The sequence below is a fragment of the Rhinatrema bivittatum genome, chromosome 2, assembly GCF_901001135.1.
Source record: "Rhinatrema bivittatum chromosome 2, aRhiBiv1.1, whole genome shotgun sequence".
Taxonomy (NCBI): domain Eukaryota; kingdom Metazoa; phylum Chordata; class Amphibia; order Gymnophiona; family Rhinatrematidae; genus Rhinatrema; species Rhinatrema bivittatum.
The window spans coordinates 151544098-151561364 of record NC_042616.1 but is presented as its reverse complement, the minus strand read 5'-3'; the positions used below and the strand labels follow the sequence as shown (position 1 = coordinate 151561364).

The 17267-nt window shown below is 45.7% G+C and overlaps 1 protein-coding gene across 1 annotated transcript in view; it reads left to right on the top strand.

Moving 5' to 3' along the window:
• Nucleotides 1–17267, top strand: part of MALRD1 (MAM and LDL receptor class A domain containing 1) — a 954719-nt gene that overhangs the window by 36138 nt on the left and 901314 nt on the right. Inside the window, exons 5-6 of the mRNA XM_029587045.1 lie at nt 3779–3941; nt 9023–9130. Coding sequence (XP_029442905.1) covers nt 3779–3941; nt 9023–9130 — 271 coding nt within the window. The remainder of the gene's footprint in view (nt 1–3778; nt 3942–9022; nt 9131–17267) is intronic.

Here is a 17267-nt window from a genome sequence, read left to right as displayed (position 1 = left end):
GCCCAGCTGGGACCTTGCCCCTTGCCCCTCGGATACGGTAAGTGGCTGGGGTGAGGTACTGGGGTGTCTGTGGGAGGTGACTGTGGCAAGCCCAGAAGGACATTTTTGGTGATGACAGCAGAGGTGAATGGGGCAAGGCCAGAGTCAACATTTTAGGTTTTTCTTTTCTTTTTCATTTCTTTTTTATTTAACTCTGTTTATTTGTTTTGTCATTTGAAATCAGCAAAACAAGAAAAAAAAAAGGTGATAAAATAAAAAACATGTTAAATGCATTCCTAGACTATGGGAGGACAGTAAGAGAAGAAAAAATTGGTAGACAGTAAGAGAAGGAAAATTAATTAAAAAAAGAAAAGAAAGCTAATTGAAATTGAAAACAAGAAAGAGAGAGAAAATAAATTAACAAGACTTTTTCCAAGTTGTATTGTGAACTTATGAATAAACTGAGCACCCTAGGTATGGGCTGTAAAGGGACTGACAGGGTTAGAAAATGATTGAGTGGGAGATGTCAAAGAGTTGTAGCAATGGAGTTTACTCCAAGGAAATGGGTTCTACTAGTGGTATGCCTCAGGAATCAGTCTTTTATTTGGTTCACATCAACATTTTCTTTAAAGATATTGGAGTAGATTTTAAAAGGTACGCCCGATTTTATAACATGCACACGCATGTTATAAAATCAGGGTCAGCGCGCGCAAGGGGGTGCACAATTGTGCACCTTGTGTGTGCCGAGCCACACTGCGTTCCCCCATTCCCTACCCCCCACCACACCTCCCCCGCCCTTTCCCCCCTACCTTTTTCATTTTTTTTTCTTGTTTTAAAACTTACTTTAGCCCTGGGGCTGAAGTAAGTTGCACGCGCCGGCAGATGGCAAATGGCCGCTATGCCGGGAGCCTCTGACCCCCGCCCACGTCCCCTTCCTGCCCCTTTAGTAAAGCCCCGGGACTCACACACGTCCTGGGGCTTTATGCGCATCGCCAGGCCTTTTGAAAATAGGCCCAGTGCGCGTAACCCTTTGAAAATCCGGCCCATTGTGAAAGGGCTAACGGGAAAAGTTTTGTCTTTTTGCAACATCTAAAACAAGGTAGACTACCAGGAAGGTATGGTAAACATGAGAAGGGATATGGTGCAACTTGAGAAATGGTCTAGAATTTGTAGATAAAAATGTAATGTTAAAAAATGCAGTTATGTATTTGGGTTGCAAAAAACATAAGGGAATGGAACAATTCTTCTGTGCACAAAAAAAAGTGGGATCTGGGATGATTAAAGCTGATGATATTAAGGTAGCCAAACAGGCAGGCAAAGCAACAGCAAATGTCAGAAGGACACTTGGGTTCAGAGGAAGAAGACTAGCAGGGAAGGGAAGAGAGGTGATACTGTTTCTGTCTACATGTCTGGTGAGATCTCATTTGGGTACTGTATTTATTTCTGAAGACCACAACTTGTACAAGGTATAAACTGAATAGAGTTGGTCCAGAGGGCAGCTACAAAAATGGTCAATGGACTTTATCATAAAGCAAATGGATACAGACTTAAAAATCTAAACATGTATACTAGGGGTGTGAATCGTGTGATCGATCGTCTTAACGATCGATTTTGGCTGGGGGGGGGGGAGGGAAATCTGATCGTCGTGCTTTTTTTTTTAAATCGTTAAAAATCGTAAATCGGGGGAGGGCGGGAAAACCGGCACACCAAAACAACCCTAAAACCCACCCCGAACCTTTAAAACAAATCCCCCACCCTCCCGAACCCCCCCCAAATGTTTTAAATTACCTGGGGTCCAGTGGGGGGGTTCCGGCACGATCTCCAGCTCTCCAGCTCTCCGGCTGCGTTGAGAAATGGCGCCGGTGGCCCTTTGCCCTTATCATGTGACAGGGCAAAGGTAGCGCCGGCGCCATTTTGGTTCCTGGCTCCCGACGTCACGCGTGCAGAAGATCGCTCCTGGACCCCCGCTGGACCCCCAGGTTCTTTTGGCCAGCTTGGGGGGGCCTCCTGACCCCCCACAAGACTTGCCAAAAGTCCAGCGGGGGTCCGGGAGCGACCTCCTGCAGGCGGGCCGTATTGCCAATCTTCAAAATGGCACCGGCGCTATCTTTGCCCTCACTATGTCATACGAGCGACGGTCGCCCGTAAGACATAGTGAGGGCAAAATCTTCAAAATGGCTCCTGCGCTACCTTTGCCCTCACTATGTTATATGGGCCGATGTCGCCCGTATGACATAGTGAGGGCAAAGGTAGCGCCGGCGCCATTTTGAAGATTGGCAATACGGCCCGCGTGCAGGAGGTCGCTCCCGGACCCCCGCTGGACTTTTGTGCTGGTAGGGGGGGGATTTAAGTAGGGCTGGGGGTGGGTTAGACAGGGGAAGGGAGGGGACGATGGGGGGAGTGAAAGGAAAGTTCCCTCTGAGGCTGCTCCGATTTCAGAGCGGCCTTGGGGGGAACGGGGATAGCCATCAGGGCCTCCCCTAGGGCTCGGCGCACGCAAGCTGCACAATTGTGCACCCCCTTGCGCAAGCCTCTTGGCTCCATGCCACCGCCCGGCCTTCCTTTCACAGCGGAGTCCTCCTGATCTTCCATTTCTTCTCTGCACACCGACCCCAGATTATATAACATGCGTGCAGCAGCGCATGCATGTTATAAAATTGGGTGTACATTTGTGCGCACCGGGTAGCACACACAAATGTACTCCGCGTGTGCTCCTTTAAAAATCTGCACCATAATAGAAGGATTAAGGGGCACTTCATGAAGTTAGCAAGTAGCTCACTTAAAACAAATCGAAGAAAATATTTTTCACTCTGTTAGATTTTCATAGATGCGCACGCTTCCTGGAGTGCACACACGGACACACTGATTTTATAACGTTTGCCCCAGTGCGTGCATGTTATAAAATCATTGGGCCGCACGCATATGAGCGCTGGATTTTGTAATCCACTCGCTCAAGTGTGCGCGGCTCACGCAAGGAGGGTACAGTTCCACAAATTTCATGTGGCAATGCATCCCGCCCTTCCCCTCTCCTCCCCACCCCCTAAACCCTTTCTCCTACCTTTATATTTTTTTGTTTTGTTGCTTAATGCTCCAATGGAATAGTAGCAATTTGTGCGCGCCAGCATTCCCCTCCTTGGTTCACCGGCAAATGGCCACTCTACCGGCCGCCTCCAGCCCCGCCCCCCCGCTCCTCTCCTGGACCGTCCTTTTCCTTCGGCCTGGCACTTCTGCGCGTAACAGGAGTTACATGCATGGCTGGGCCCCTTTGAAAATGCGCACAGCGCACACAAAGCCCAACCATGTGCATAACCCATTTTCCCCTCGCTCACCTTTCTTAAAATCTACCCATCAGCGTTTAGTTAAACTCTTGAATTAATTGCCAGAGGATGTGGTTACAGTAGTTAATGTAGCTGGGTTTAAAAAAAGGTTTGGTTAAGTTCCTAGAGGAAAAATCCATAAACTGCTATTTATTAATAAGCAATAGTAGCTTGAGATTTATTTAATGTTTGGGTTCTTGTTAGGTACTTGTGACTTGGATTGGCCACTGTTGGAAACAGGATATGGGGCTTGATGGACCTTTGGTCTGACTCAGTATAGCAATTCTTATGTTCTTATGTTATGTTCTTATTAATAGCATTAAAATACTTTGACGCACATTTCATTTGTGTTCTGTGTTATTAGTTGGTAGGTTTAGTATTCAATGTAGCTAGCATGCCATGTGACAAATGTACTACCATTGTTTTTGAAAAAGGACTTACTCTAGGTATTTTCCTTTCCTTTCTCCAAAAATGCTGCACAGATTATTATTCAAGGAGCAATAATTGCCAAAAGTGAAGATAGAGATTCAATTGCCATTGATGATATATCTTTTAGTGAAGGATGCCTCCCAGGATTTGGTAAGAACTCATTATTCGGTGTTGTAATGTCTTGGTACTTTATTAGAGTTGGCCAAGTGGCTCAGTGATAGTGCCTCAGTTTGTTCCCAGATTTGGGTATTCTACAGCCCTAAGTCAGCTGTGGCTAAGGATGTTGTAGAGGTAGCATTCAGAAACGCTGGGGTGGGAGGTTCCTAGTCTTCATTAAGCGTGACAGCTGTTGGCTACATTAAGAGTCCATGATACAGGGTTCCAGCTTCACCAGTGTTGCTACAATGACCAGATTTGAAACAGAGGGGTCCTATTACAATAGAGGAATGAAGGCTTATGGGTTCAGAATCCCAACATTGGTTCCATTGGAGCTGGAATAAAAAAGATAAAGGAGATATTACTGGGGTAAAAATATTGAACTTCATTTTCAGCCGCTGTGCAGCTTGGCTAGTTATCTTAAAGTTAGCCGGTTAGGTTTAACTGTAACTTTAGGACAGCCTACGGCCCAACCAGAGTTAGCTGCATAAGGTAAGCGACTAACTCATGGTATGGACAAATACATTGATGGAAATGTATCAAAATGGCATCGATAGCCTTTGCCCTTACTATGTCAGGTGCCATTTTGAAAACCGGCAGTTTAGAAAATGGCACCGATAGCCTTTACCCTTACTATGTCACAGGGGCTATCGGCGCCATTTTGAATACCAGCAGCTGAAGGCGTGAGTGCAGTAGATGGCTCCCGGACCCCCGCTGGACCACCAGGGAGTTTTGGCAAGTCTTGGGGGGGGGGGGGGTCAGGAGGGTCAGGGTTTTGTTTAAATTCGCTCCTTTAGACGGCCGAATAATTCGGTGAAGATTTGTTGTATTCGTGGGGAATCGCGATACGTTTCGCTTCCCCATGAATACAACGAATATGGCCCTATACGTTGCGGATTGCCAATACTTTGCAAACAAATGCACACCCCTAATAATGGAACACTGATCAGCAATTAAACATTTCAAACAGCTTCTTAAAGCTTACTATTGAATGCAATGGGGATTTTTTTTTAGGCTTATTTGAATATATTGACCTGGTGTTTCTGGTTTTCAAATCCATCTGAGATATTGACATTTTCTTCCTGCATATAAAATCTGGTGAATTTCTGTCCCATGTTTAGAGAGTTATTGTGTGTATAGACTGACAGACAGATGGGTATCAATCCCTTTTATATAATTCTTTCCAAAGTTCCATATGTTGGAAAACAGAAACAGAAACAAATAATGAGAAAACAGTTTGGAATTCAAAAAAATGCCTAAACTTTATTTCAAATGCAGCCTTTATTTTCATTTTCGTTGCTGTCAGATTACATAAAGATAACTATAATTATGCAAATCATTTTCTGTTTCTGTATTATAGTTCCACCAGTATTTTTCTGCACCAGAGTCTTACTGTAATGGGCAGAAAATATTAGTTTTTGAGTTGTTTATTGTTATTCATTTTCCATTTGTAGTCAGTTGCATTGCAAATTTATCCAAACATTGTGCTAAACCTGGTTACTGGACTCAAGTGAATTTGTAATTCCATCAATGTATCTGTCCATACCATGTTCATGTCTACCTTTATAAATTCACTATTCAGGCTTTAAATATTTTAAACATTTGTACAATTGGTTTTTTACATTCAAAGTGGGAGGTGACCAGATAAAGCAATCAAACCGGTTGTTAAAACATCACTTATGATAAAATCCTTCTGTGATGAATGGAAATTTGGATCACAATCCTAAAGCAGGATTTTAACCATCTCTCTCCTAATTCATTACCAGTCATGAGTCTATATCTTCATTTAGTGCCAAGCATTCTAATTGTCCAATCTTAGTTTTTACACTTCTGACATTTGCATACAGACCACTAAATCTATGCCCTTTATTCTTATTTACAAACTGTGTATTATTATCAGTTGGTTCAGGTAATTTGGAATAATTCATACTTGTCTGCTCTTCATTTAAATCTTCCTACCTGTTTTTTTTTTAACATCCTCACTACCAGGATACTCTAATTTCCTTTTTCTAAAAGTATTGGGGTAGATTTTCAGAGCTATGCGCGCTACCCGGCGCGCACACATGTACGCCCAATTTTATACCATGCGCGAGCATGTTATAAAATCGGGGGTCGGCGTGCGCAAGGGGTGCACAATTGTGCACCTTGCACGTGCCGAACCGCGCTGTCTTCCCCCCTTCCCTCCCAACCGCTCCGCAATCGGAGCGGCCTCGGAGGGAACTTCCCTACTTCCCCCGCCCTTTCCCCCCTACCTTTTTCTTTTGTTTTCATTTATTTCAAAACCTACTTTAGCCCTGGGGCTGAAGTAAGTTGCGCGCACCGGCCGACTGCCAGCGTGCAATCCGCGGCACACCAGCAAATGGCCGCTGTGCTGGGAGCAAGTTATAAAATTGGGCGTAGATTTGTTCGTGCTGGGCTGCGCGAGCAAATCTATGCCCGCGCATAAGTTTAAAAATCTGGTCCTGTGTGAGCATATAAGCAGCAGTACAACAGTGGCATGTCAAAGAGAGTGTTTGTGTGTCTGTGTCAGGGAGAGTGAGAGACACACACCCATTCACATTTTGACTGTGAGAGAGAGAGTGTGTGTGGGTTTCTTTGTCTTTGACACAGACACACACATTTTGTGTGTGGGTGTGCCTTTGTTTCTGAGAGAGAGTATGTGGCTTATTGGGTGTTAGTGTGAATGTGCCAATAAAGTTTCTGCAATCTAAAAAATCTGTTTGTGACTGAGCATGTGTGTGTGTGTGTGTGAGAGAGACAATGGTTGGCAGTGTCATTATTTGCAACTGGTTCAAGAGCCAGACCAGGAATCCAGAATATATCTCTCTATGAGAAATAAACAGATGTGTAGTGGGCCCAACCAATTGGCATGGATGAAGTGGGACTGCAACTCTGCTCACCCTTTGTCTAGAATTTGTTTAGCTTCTTAGTTATTTAGGAAAAATTACATTTATTTTGGAGATATTTTGGCTCAATTCTGCTGGGTTCTGTTTTGCGCCTGGCCCGAGCACGGGCCTGCTCACTTTGCTAGCTCCTCTGCAGGTCACAGGTCAGCCTCCCCAGTGGCAGGCATGAACACCTCCAGACCTTGGCGTCCCGTGGTGGTGGTCGCCGGGCCTTCAACTGTGCACCAGGCCTCACGCCGGAGTTCGGCATCCTCGGTGGCGTTGGCCACGCCCCTACGCACGCACGCACGGACCGCCCGGCCTCTTGTAGAGCTAGGGGCAGGTCCTAGCTCCGCGGCGCACCCTGATTGAACGTACGATATAAGGAAGTCCCTGCCTGCACTTCCTTGCCTTGGCAATTGGGTCGGCACTATATGTGTACTAGTTTGCCTCCGTGTTCACAGTCTTGTTCCAATCTTGTTCCAGCCTTGTTCCAGCATCCTACTATTCTAGCCTTGTCCAGCATCCTTCTGTTCCAGCGTCCTTCTGTTCCAGCATCTGTCTGTCCTGTCTCCCCAGGTAGTACCCTTGGACTCTCTCTCTGGTACTGACCTCGGCCTGTTCCTTGACCATTCTCCTCGCTGCCTGGATCCTGACCTCTGCCTGCCTTGTGACCTTGTCTGACCTCTGGAACCTGACCTCTGCTTTGTTGACTACTCCTTGGACTGATCTTTGGATTCTGACCCTGGCTGCCATTGACCACGTCTCCTGATTCTGGCTTTGTCTCCTGGCTTTGTCCCCTGCCTTTGTCCCCTGGTTCTCCAGATCTACAGCCTAGTGATTGACCATGCTCCCTTGCTGTTCATGGGCACGCCTCTCTACTACCTCTCCGGGAGACCCTGCGAGGCCCAACTAAGTCCAAGTGGTCCGGGTCCCTATGGGCTCCACCCGGGGGAACTGCGGGCTTCCAGTGGTGAAGCTTATCCTAGCCTTTGTCTCCTCCAGTGCTCCACCCCCTGGGGGCAGGTGCTTCCTGGTCCCTACCAGGGAGCTGTTCTACACTGCTCCAGGACAAGGGTCCACCTCCAAGTGCAACAGGTTCCAGGGTTGACTTAGTGTACTTTTGTGAGCTGTTGATCCATGTGTTGCAGAGAAAGTGAATGAGGGTGTTAGATACTGTATGGGCTAGTTTTGAAAAACTCCCCAAGACCAATATTTTCCTGCAATCTGCCCCTGTAGGGGGGCTTAATATGAAACTCCAAGGGGGTAGACTCAGGAGCAACATCAGGAAATATTTCTTCACGGAAAGGGTGGTGGCTGCATATTGAATGTCTTCCCTCAAGAAGTAGTGAACACCAGAACAGTCATGGAATTCAAAAGGGCGTGAGATAAACACATAGGATCCCTAATTGCTGAAGGATGGAGATGAAGAAAAAGGGTAACCTGTGTTATCTGGAGTAACCTACACGGAGCGACTGTTACTACACGAAAAAAAATAAAAAGCTTACTGGGCAGACTGGATGAACCATTGGGACTTTTTCTTCCATTATTTACTATGTTATTGTGTCACTGTATCCCCATTCAGAATTCATTATTTTATAAAATCAACCAGTATGTGCTAAAATGATATGAAATTGGCAAACCAAATTGAAAAGAAAAATGAAAATTTTAGCCTGCGTATCCCTAAAAATGATGAGGATCATAGTCAGCCATAGTCCGAATGGCATAGTTAGCTGAATAAACTTATTGACTAACTTTGGAGGTATATACAATAGTGAAGCCGTACTATTGAATATAACCAGCTAACCTAAATTTAGCCAGCTAACTTTAGGACAGCTCTATGGCACAACCAGACTTATCAGGATAAGTTATCCTGCTAACTTTGAATATTGGAGTTAGCCAGTAAACATATGGCTAACTCCAACGCCTCCCAGTTATGCACCCAGAATACCCCTATATTATCCGGCTAAAATTTAGCTGGATAAAAAGATAGCCAGCTAGATTTTAGCTGGATAAGTGCCCAAATGTTAATTTAGCCTGATCATTTCTGAATTATCTAGATAAATGCTTCTGAATATGAATCTCACAGTCACTAAACTGGTAGGTAAATGTGAAGATAATTATTTTTCATATGTTCTAATTCAGCAGAGGGTAGAATTCTTTGTAGCTCCTGCACAGTATTCTGGACCTGCTGAATTGCACATAGGTACATTGTTATGCTGCAGACTATCTAATTCTTTATCACCTTTTTTGCAGATGAAATCTTACCATGTAAAGAGGGATTCCATATCTGTAACAGGAAATGTATTCTGGATACAAAAACATGTGACAGTCTCTCCGACTCAGTGGCTAAAGATTTGTGTTGTAAGTGACAATATTACAATATATCCATTTTGATTAATGCATTGTTCTTTTAATTTGATATACCCGTGTAGCCCATAGGGATATGCAGTATTTTGAAACAAAAATGAAAAATGCGATGAATGAACCTGCTTTTATTTTATTTCAAGGGAACCAAAGTTTTTATTTTAACAAAAATGAAGAATTTGTGAATTCTTTGTTTTTGGAAAATAGTACCTTATTAAGAAGCTGGATGCATTATTACCAAAAAAGGACTTTGGCAAGACTAGGGGCCAGCTGAGGTAGGGTACGCTCCATGAGAACCAGTCCTGGGCCTAGGCCCAATTCCAGGGCCTAGCACAAGGCTAAGCCCCAGTCACTGAGGCCCAGGTATAGACCTGAAGCCTAGGCCCAAATCTAACACTGGGCCCAACCATGGCCAGGTTCTATTTGCAAAGGCCTAGGCCTGATGCTGGGTTCAAGCTGGAAGCCAGATCCCAGTTTCCGAGACCAGATTCTGACACCAATGTATGGGCCTGGACATAGGCCTAGGCCCATAGCCAGGTCACAGCTTGAGACCGGGTCCCAGTTTCCAAGGTCTGGGTCTATGCCTGCGGCCTAGGCCTGGATCTGATGGTCGGGTCCCATAACCAAGGCCTAGGCCAGGGCCTAAGCCTTGGGCCTTGGTGATGATACCCAGCCTTGGCCTGGACCAAAGCCTAGGCCCAGGTATTGGTGATGGGACCCAGCTTTGGCAATGCCATGGTGTTAGGCCAGAGCCCAGGCCTTGGGCAAGGGACTAGGCCTAGGTCTTGTCCTTGGTAATGGGACCCAATCTTGTCCTTGGCTCGGCTAATGGGCCCCAGCCTAGGCCTGAGTTTTAGAGACTGGAATCTGGTCTTAGGCTGTGCCCCAGCATCAGACCTATGTAGGTTAACAAATAAAAGCAAACAAAACAAAAATTAAAAAATATCTAAGGTGATGCCTTCTTATTAGACTAAATTAATACATTTCTTGATTAGCTTATGAGAGCTAGTACTTCCTTCTTTGGTCTTTGCCTATATGGCACCTCGCTATGATTTATTATAACTAGGATAAGTAGTTATCCAGCTAAGTGGCAGCCATTGAATGGAGCCAGATAATCAGATGTTGCCACTTAGCCAGATAAATTGGAACTTATCCGGGTAAGTAGCACTGAATATCAACCTCCTTTTCTTTCTTTTTTTTTTGCCCATTTTTGGTCACTTTTTTTGAGGATCTTTTTTCATTTCTTTATTTTTGGGTTATTAACTTTCAAAAATAGCACACTATTTGCTTGAAGAAACATAAAACCTGAAAACATTCAGGTTATTTGAAAGCACCATGCATTTATATTATGAGAAACAAACAGAAACAAACAAGGGCTGTTTCGGTTCAGATTACTAATTTGTTTTATTGTTTATACCTCTAAATACAATCAGTAAAATTAAACATCATTTAAATATCATAAAGTTAAAAATAATAAGGACTATTTTTTAAAAGTTTATGCTTCTAAATTTGGAGTTGGTTTCAAATTGGGCCTTTTAAATACTTACTAAGACCCAGTGTCTAAATTCAGGCTTCGAGTTTTACTAAGCTCCTTAATTTAAGGGTTTAAAAAGTGGGTGGCTATTAGGAATGCACAGAAGCAAACATTTTATTTCGGTTCATTTATTAATTTTGTGGGTCACAATCATTTATTTGGTTCATTTGAGAATAATTTTTTTTCATTTATTTGTTTTATTTATTCATTTGTTTTCTATTAAAGATAATTAAGAAAGCAATACAGCCTAATTTGGGCTCCAAATTTGGAGTTTTCTGATCATTTCTAATGAAACGTGTGGGTAGACAATATCAGAAAGTGAGAGGCACGATAACACATCAAGACTATGTTAGCGGGGCAACAGAAGTGGAATGAATAGCCCAAAGATCCTTAATGGGGTAAAGCTGTATCAGCAGTGGTAGGAGTTCTCCAAGGTATCATCAGAGGAGCAAAGAAGCAGCAAGAGTGGTAAAGCTCCTCAGTGCTCCAAATGAGGGGCAAAAGGCACCAACAGTGTCATGAATTGCCCCCACAAGGCAGCACATACACAAAATTGGTGCTCTCTGCTGAGAAGGAAGGCACCAAAGTTAATTTACTCCAGAGGACACAGTCATTTTGAAGAAAAAAGAAGAGGATGTCAACACATATGAGGGATGGGCCTGGGCCAAGAGCCCAGTTTTAGGACCCAGTATTGGGCCTGGGCCCATGCCAAGGATGAGGCCTTAGCAATGGGTTTAGGTCCTGGCATTAGGACCCTAAACCCTTCAAGCCTTACTATTGAATAGAACCTAGGCTGAGGTTGCAGTAAACTACTACCACCTAGGTCTACACAAGTATGAGGCTTCAGCTTAGGCCCTAGTACTCATCAGCAGATCTGTTCCCCCCCATGCCTGGAATGAGTAAGTACAGTCTGGGGAGGATTCTGGCCCTGGCATTTTCACAGGTGGGAGGGATGTGCAAATGTGGTACCCAAAGTTAATTTAAAAATGGTTACTTGGGCAAGTTTGGGCTGGACAGTGGGACCTCCAAAGTTGTAAAGGGCTCACTGAGGTGCAGTTGCAGGCTTTCCCTCTGTTGTCCCAACTGTGATCAGATAAAGCTGGGAGAAGGAATGTTAGGCCCCCACGGGTGAAGTCAGCAATGAGCTGGAGCACTGATATAGCCAGTGAGGGAAAGAGGCTGCGAAGAGACTTGGAGTTGTGGTGCGGAGAGAAGAGAGTAGCAAAAAATGACAAACTAAAGAGTAGAAAATCACCTGGACTGGATGGTATGTACCTCAGGGTTTGGAAGGAACTAAAAAATGAAATTTAAGATCTATTAATTAAAATTTGTAACCTATCATTAAAATCATCTATTGTACCTGAAGACTGGAGAATGGCCAGTGTAACCCCAATATTTAAAAAGGGCTCAAGGGGTGATCTGGGAAATTATAAACCAGTGAGCCTGACTTCAGTGCCAGGAAAAACAGTGGAAACCATTCTAAAAATCAAAATCACAAAGCATGTAGAAAGTCATGACTCACAAATCTGCTTCATTTTTTTGAAGGGGTTAATAAACATGTGGATAAAGGTCAACCAGTAGATTTGGATTTTCAGAAGGCATTTGACAAAGTCCCTCATGAAAGGCTTCTAAGAAAACTAACAGTCATGGGATAGGAGGCGATGTCTTTTCATGGATTACAAACTGATTAAAAGACAGGAAACAGAGAGTAGGATTAAATGGTGCATTTTCTCAGTGGAAAAGGGTAAACAGTGGAGTGCCTCAGGGATCTGTACTTGGACTGTTGCTTTTCAAAATATTTATAAATGATATGGAAAGGAATACAATGAGTGAGGTAATCAAATTTGCAGATGATACAAAATTATTCAGAATAGTTAAATCACAAGTGGATTATTATAAGTTGCAGGAGGACCTTGCAAGACTGGAAGATTGGGCATCCAAATAGCAGATGAAATTTAAAGTGGATAAGTGCAAGGTGATGCATATAAGGAAAAATAACCCATGCTGTAGTTACGTAGTTAGGTTCCATATTAGAGGCTACCACCCAGGAGAAATATCTAGGTGTCATAGTGGATAATACACTGAAATTGTCGACTCAGTGTTCTGCAGCAGTCAAAAAAGCAAATAGAAAGTTCGAAATTATTAGGAAGGGAATGGTTAACAAAATAGAAAATGTCATAATAGAAACATAGAAATGATGGCAGAAGAAGACCAAACGGCCCATCCAGTCTGCCCAGGAAGCTTTCACACTTATTTTTCTCATACTTATCTGTTACTCTGACTGCTGAGGTCAGGACCCTTATTTGTAAAGTTTTGGTTCTAATTTCCTTCCACCCCCACAATTGATGTAGAGAGCAGTGCTGGAGCTGCATCAAAGTGAAGTATCAAGCCTATTGGTTAGGGGTAGTAACTGCCACATTAAGCAAGCTACTCCCATGCTTATTTGTTTATCCAGCCTGTGCAATTATTCCTTGTTTGTTGTTGTCTGAATATAAATCATCTTTTCTTCATTCCCCCTGCCATTGAAGCAGTGAGCTGTGCTGTATATGTATTCAAAGTGAAGTATCAGGCTTAATTGGTTCGGGGTAGTAACCGCCGCAACAAGCAAGCTACTCGCACAGTTCTTTGTTTACCCAGACTATGCAATTCAGTCCTTGTTGGTAGTTGTCTGAATGTAAATCCTCTTTTCTTCATTCTCCCTGCCATTGAAGCAGAGAGCTATGCTGGATATGCATTGAAAGTGAAGTATCAGGCTTATTATGTTTGGGGTTGTAACCGCCGCAACAAGCAAACTACTGCCATGCTTATTTGTGAATGCAAATCCTTTTTCCCACATTTCCTCTTGCCGTTGAAGCATAGAGCAATGTTAGAGTCGAATTAACCATGTGTATGTTTATTGAATAAGGGTAATCACCAGGTAGTAGCCGTCATTCCCGCAAGCCACAACCATGCATCTTCTCTTCATTCACATCCTCAAGACTTTATGGATCCACAGTGTTTATCCCACGCCCCTTTGAAATCCTTCACAGTTTTGGTCTTCACCACTTCCTCCCGAAGGGCGTTCCAGGCATTGACCACCCTCTCCATGAAGAAATACTTCCTGACATTGGTTCTGAGTCTTCCTCCCTGGAGTTTTAAATCGTGACCCCTGGTTCTGCTGATTTTCTTCCAACAGAAAAGGTTTGTCGTTGACTTTGGATCATTCAAACCTTTCAAGTATCTGAAAGTCTGTATCATAATGCTTCTGTATTGCTCCATGGTGAGTCCGCACCTTGAATACTGTGTACAATTCTGGTCGCTGCATCTCAAAAAAGATATAGTTGCAATGGAGAAGGTACAGAGAAGGGCAACCAAAATGATAAAGTGGATGGAACAAGTCCCCTATGAGGAAAGGCTGAAGATGTTAGGGCTGTTCAACTTGGAGAAGAGATGGCTGAGGGGGGATATGATAGAGGTTTTTAAAATCATGAGAAGTTTTGAACGAGTAGATGTGAATCGGTTATTTACACTTTTGGATAATAGAAGGACTAGGGGGCACTCCATGAAATTAGCAATTAGCATATTTAAGACTAATCAGAGAAAATTATTTTTCATTCAACATGCAATTAAGCTTTGGAATTTGTTGCCAGAGGATGTGATTAGTGCAGTTAGTGAAGCTGGGTTCAAAAAAGGTTTGGATAAGTTCTTGGAGGAGAAGTCCATTAACTGCTATTAATAAAGTTGACTTAGGGAATGGCCTTTGCTTTTACTGGCATCAGTAGCATGGAATCTTCTTGGTGTTTGGGTACTTGCCAGGTTCTTGTGGCCTGGTTTGGCCTCTGTTGGAAATAGGATGCTGGGCTTGATGGACCCTTAGTCTGACCCAGGATGGCAATTTCCTATGTTCTTATGTCAATTATGTCTTCTTTTTAAAGGTTTTCTTTGATTCTAAGAGAGCTGCTGAAAAGAAAAGCTTTCCCTGTGAAATCAAACAGAAAAAAATAGTTTATTTGCACATGTTCAGACCTTTCAGTGGGAGGACATCATCATAACTTGATCTACATACCAGCTATATGCTAATTGAAAAAAATGCTTCACCTTGATTTGTCCTTTATCCTGTTTATGTTACAGTTTTGGCTGCAGTGCAACCGCCTCACCACCAGGGGTCCCTCTAGTGCTGGCTTTCCGGACAGGCCCAGTCCATCTTATCTGTCCACTCTGTGCTCTGGGTGTGTCCTTATAACCCTGCCTGACAGTTGCCTCGGTGCTTCGGCATCGAGCTCACCTGGGCTCCCTGCTCTAGCCTTGCGCGGCCTTCGGGCCTTTCCTTGCCCTGCGCGGCCTTCGGGCCTCCTTCCTCGTTGTTCTCACCTGGCCTACGGGCCTTCTGACCTGCTTGCTCTGCTTACGGTGTGTGGCCTACGGGCCTTCTGTGTGTGTGTGGCCTACGGCCTTCTGACCTGCCCTGCTCTGCTTATGGTGTGTGGCCTACGGGCCTTCTGTGTGTGTGTGGCCTACGGGCCTTCTGACCTGCCCTGCTCTGCTTATGGTGTGTGGCCTACGGGCCTTCTGTCTGTGTGTGTGGAGCCTACGGGCCTTCTGACCTGCCTTGCCCCGCTTATGGTGTGTGGCCTACGGGCCTTCTGTGTGTGTGTGGCCTACGGGCCTTCTGACCTGCCTTGCCCTGCTTACTGTGCCCTGACCCAGCCTGAACTTAGACTCTGCTCATTGCCGCCTGCCCTGACCCAGCCTGAACTTAGACTCTGCTCATTGCCGCCTGCCCTGACCCAGCCTGAACTTAGACTCTGCTCCTTGCCGCCTGCTCTGACCCAGCCTGAACTAGACACTGCTTATTGCTGCCTGCCTTGACCGAGCCTGGAACCAGACACTGTTTCTAGCTTCCTGTCTCTCTCCACCTGGAGCCACCCTGCTGGGTGGTGTTCACGCCTCCTGACCGGAGCCCAAGCGTAACAGTATGCCGAAGCCATCAAATTTCCAGGGGAAGAGATGGTCTGTGTCCTGCCGGTGAGTCAACTTTTTCACTAATTCAAGATGCCTCCTTCTTTAAAGTTTTATACCTGCAATTCCTGTCAAACTTTGAATTATCCAAGCTATCAGAACTGTCTAGCCTGTGAACTTGTTGGTCAGGAACACTGGTCATGCAATAATTGCAACAAGAAAAATGTCTCTGTCTATCAGGAATGTTTGAACTGTCTGGCTCCTAAACCAGGGTGGTGGAAATGCTCCTGTCTTCCGTGTTTGTTACCACCAGGCAAACCCTGCCCCCGGTGTTCTGCTCTAGGACCAGCTGTGCCATTAAAAAAAGCTATCAGCTCTCCTAACCAGTATTCTGTTTTCTGGCTCAACTAAACAGACATTTTTGCTGGCAGTTTGTGGATAGAAAAACCCAGGACTTACCTGGCCAAGAAGGCTTCTGTGACACCAGTGCTAGAGCCTCAGGAACAGGTTTCTCTCAAACGGAGAGAGTTGATTAACTCTAGCAGGGCTCTGCTGCCCACAGCTGCTGTTGAGACACTAACGAGCACATTCCCTAGACGTCCTAGAACTGCCTGTGCCTTCTCTAAACTGCTCCTCCAGAAACAAAATAAGGAGCCTCAGAGTGTGGCTCGAGGTATCAAGCCCACAGCAGTGCTACTTGATTCTTCTATGTGCACTGCTTCAAACCTTGCTGCTCTGCCATCTGAGCCTGTTTCATCACCCCAGGGGGGGGCCAAGCCTGCTACATCGCCCCAAGAGGGGGCCAAGCCTGCTGCATCGCCCCAAGAGGGGGCCAAGCCTGCTACATCGCCCCAAGAGGGGGCCAAGCCTGCTGCATCACCCCAGGAGGGGCCAAGCCTGCTGCATCGCCCCAAGAGGGGGCCAAGCCTGCTGCATCGCCCCAGGAGGGGGCCAAGCCTGCTGCCTCGCCCCAAGAGGGGGCCAAGCCTGCTGCCTCGCCCCAAGAGGGGGCCAAGCCTGCTGCCTCGCCCCAAGAAGGGGCCAAGCCTGCTGCATCGCCCCAGGAGGGGGCCAAGCCTGCTGCATCGCCCCAAGAGGGGGCCAAGCCTGCTGCATCGCCCCAGGAGGGGGCCAAGCCTGCTGCATCGCCCCAGGAGGGGGCCAAGCCTGCTGCATCGCCCCAGGAGGGGGCCAAGCCTGCTGCATCGCCCCAGGAGGGGGCCAAGCCTGCTGCATCGCCCCAGGAGGGGGCCAAGCCTGCTACAACGCCCGGAGAGGTGTTCCAGCCTGCTGTTTCATCCCGAGAGGGGCCCGAACCTGCTGCACTACCCCGAGAAGAGCCTGCTAAACCGGTCCTGCTGCCACCCCCGGAGGGGCTCAAACCGGTACCACTAACAGACTTTCTAACTCAGCCATCTGAGCCTGTTGAATGGCTCCAGCTGTTGTTGCCCTCGGAGGGGCCAGATCTCATCTTTGAGTACCCCCTGCTAAGATGGGACCCAGGAGGAGGGGGAGGCCTTGAGGAGGGGGTACTGTTACAGTTTTGGCTGCAGTGCAACCGCCTCACCACCAGGGGTCACTCTAGTGCTGGCTTTCCGGACAGGCCCAGTCCATCTTATCTGTCCACTCTGTGCTCTGGGTGTGTCCTTATAACCCTGCCTG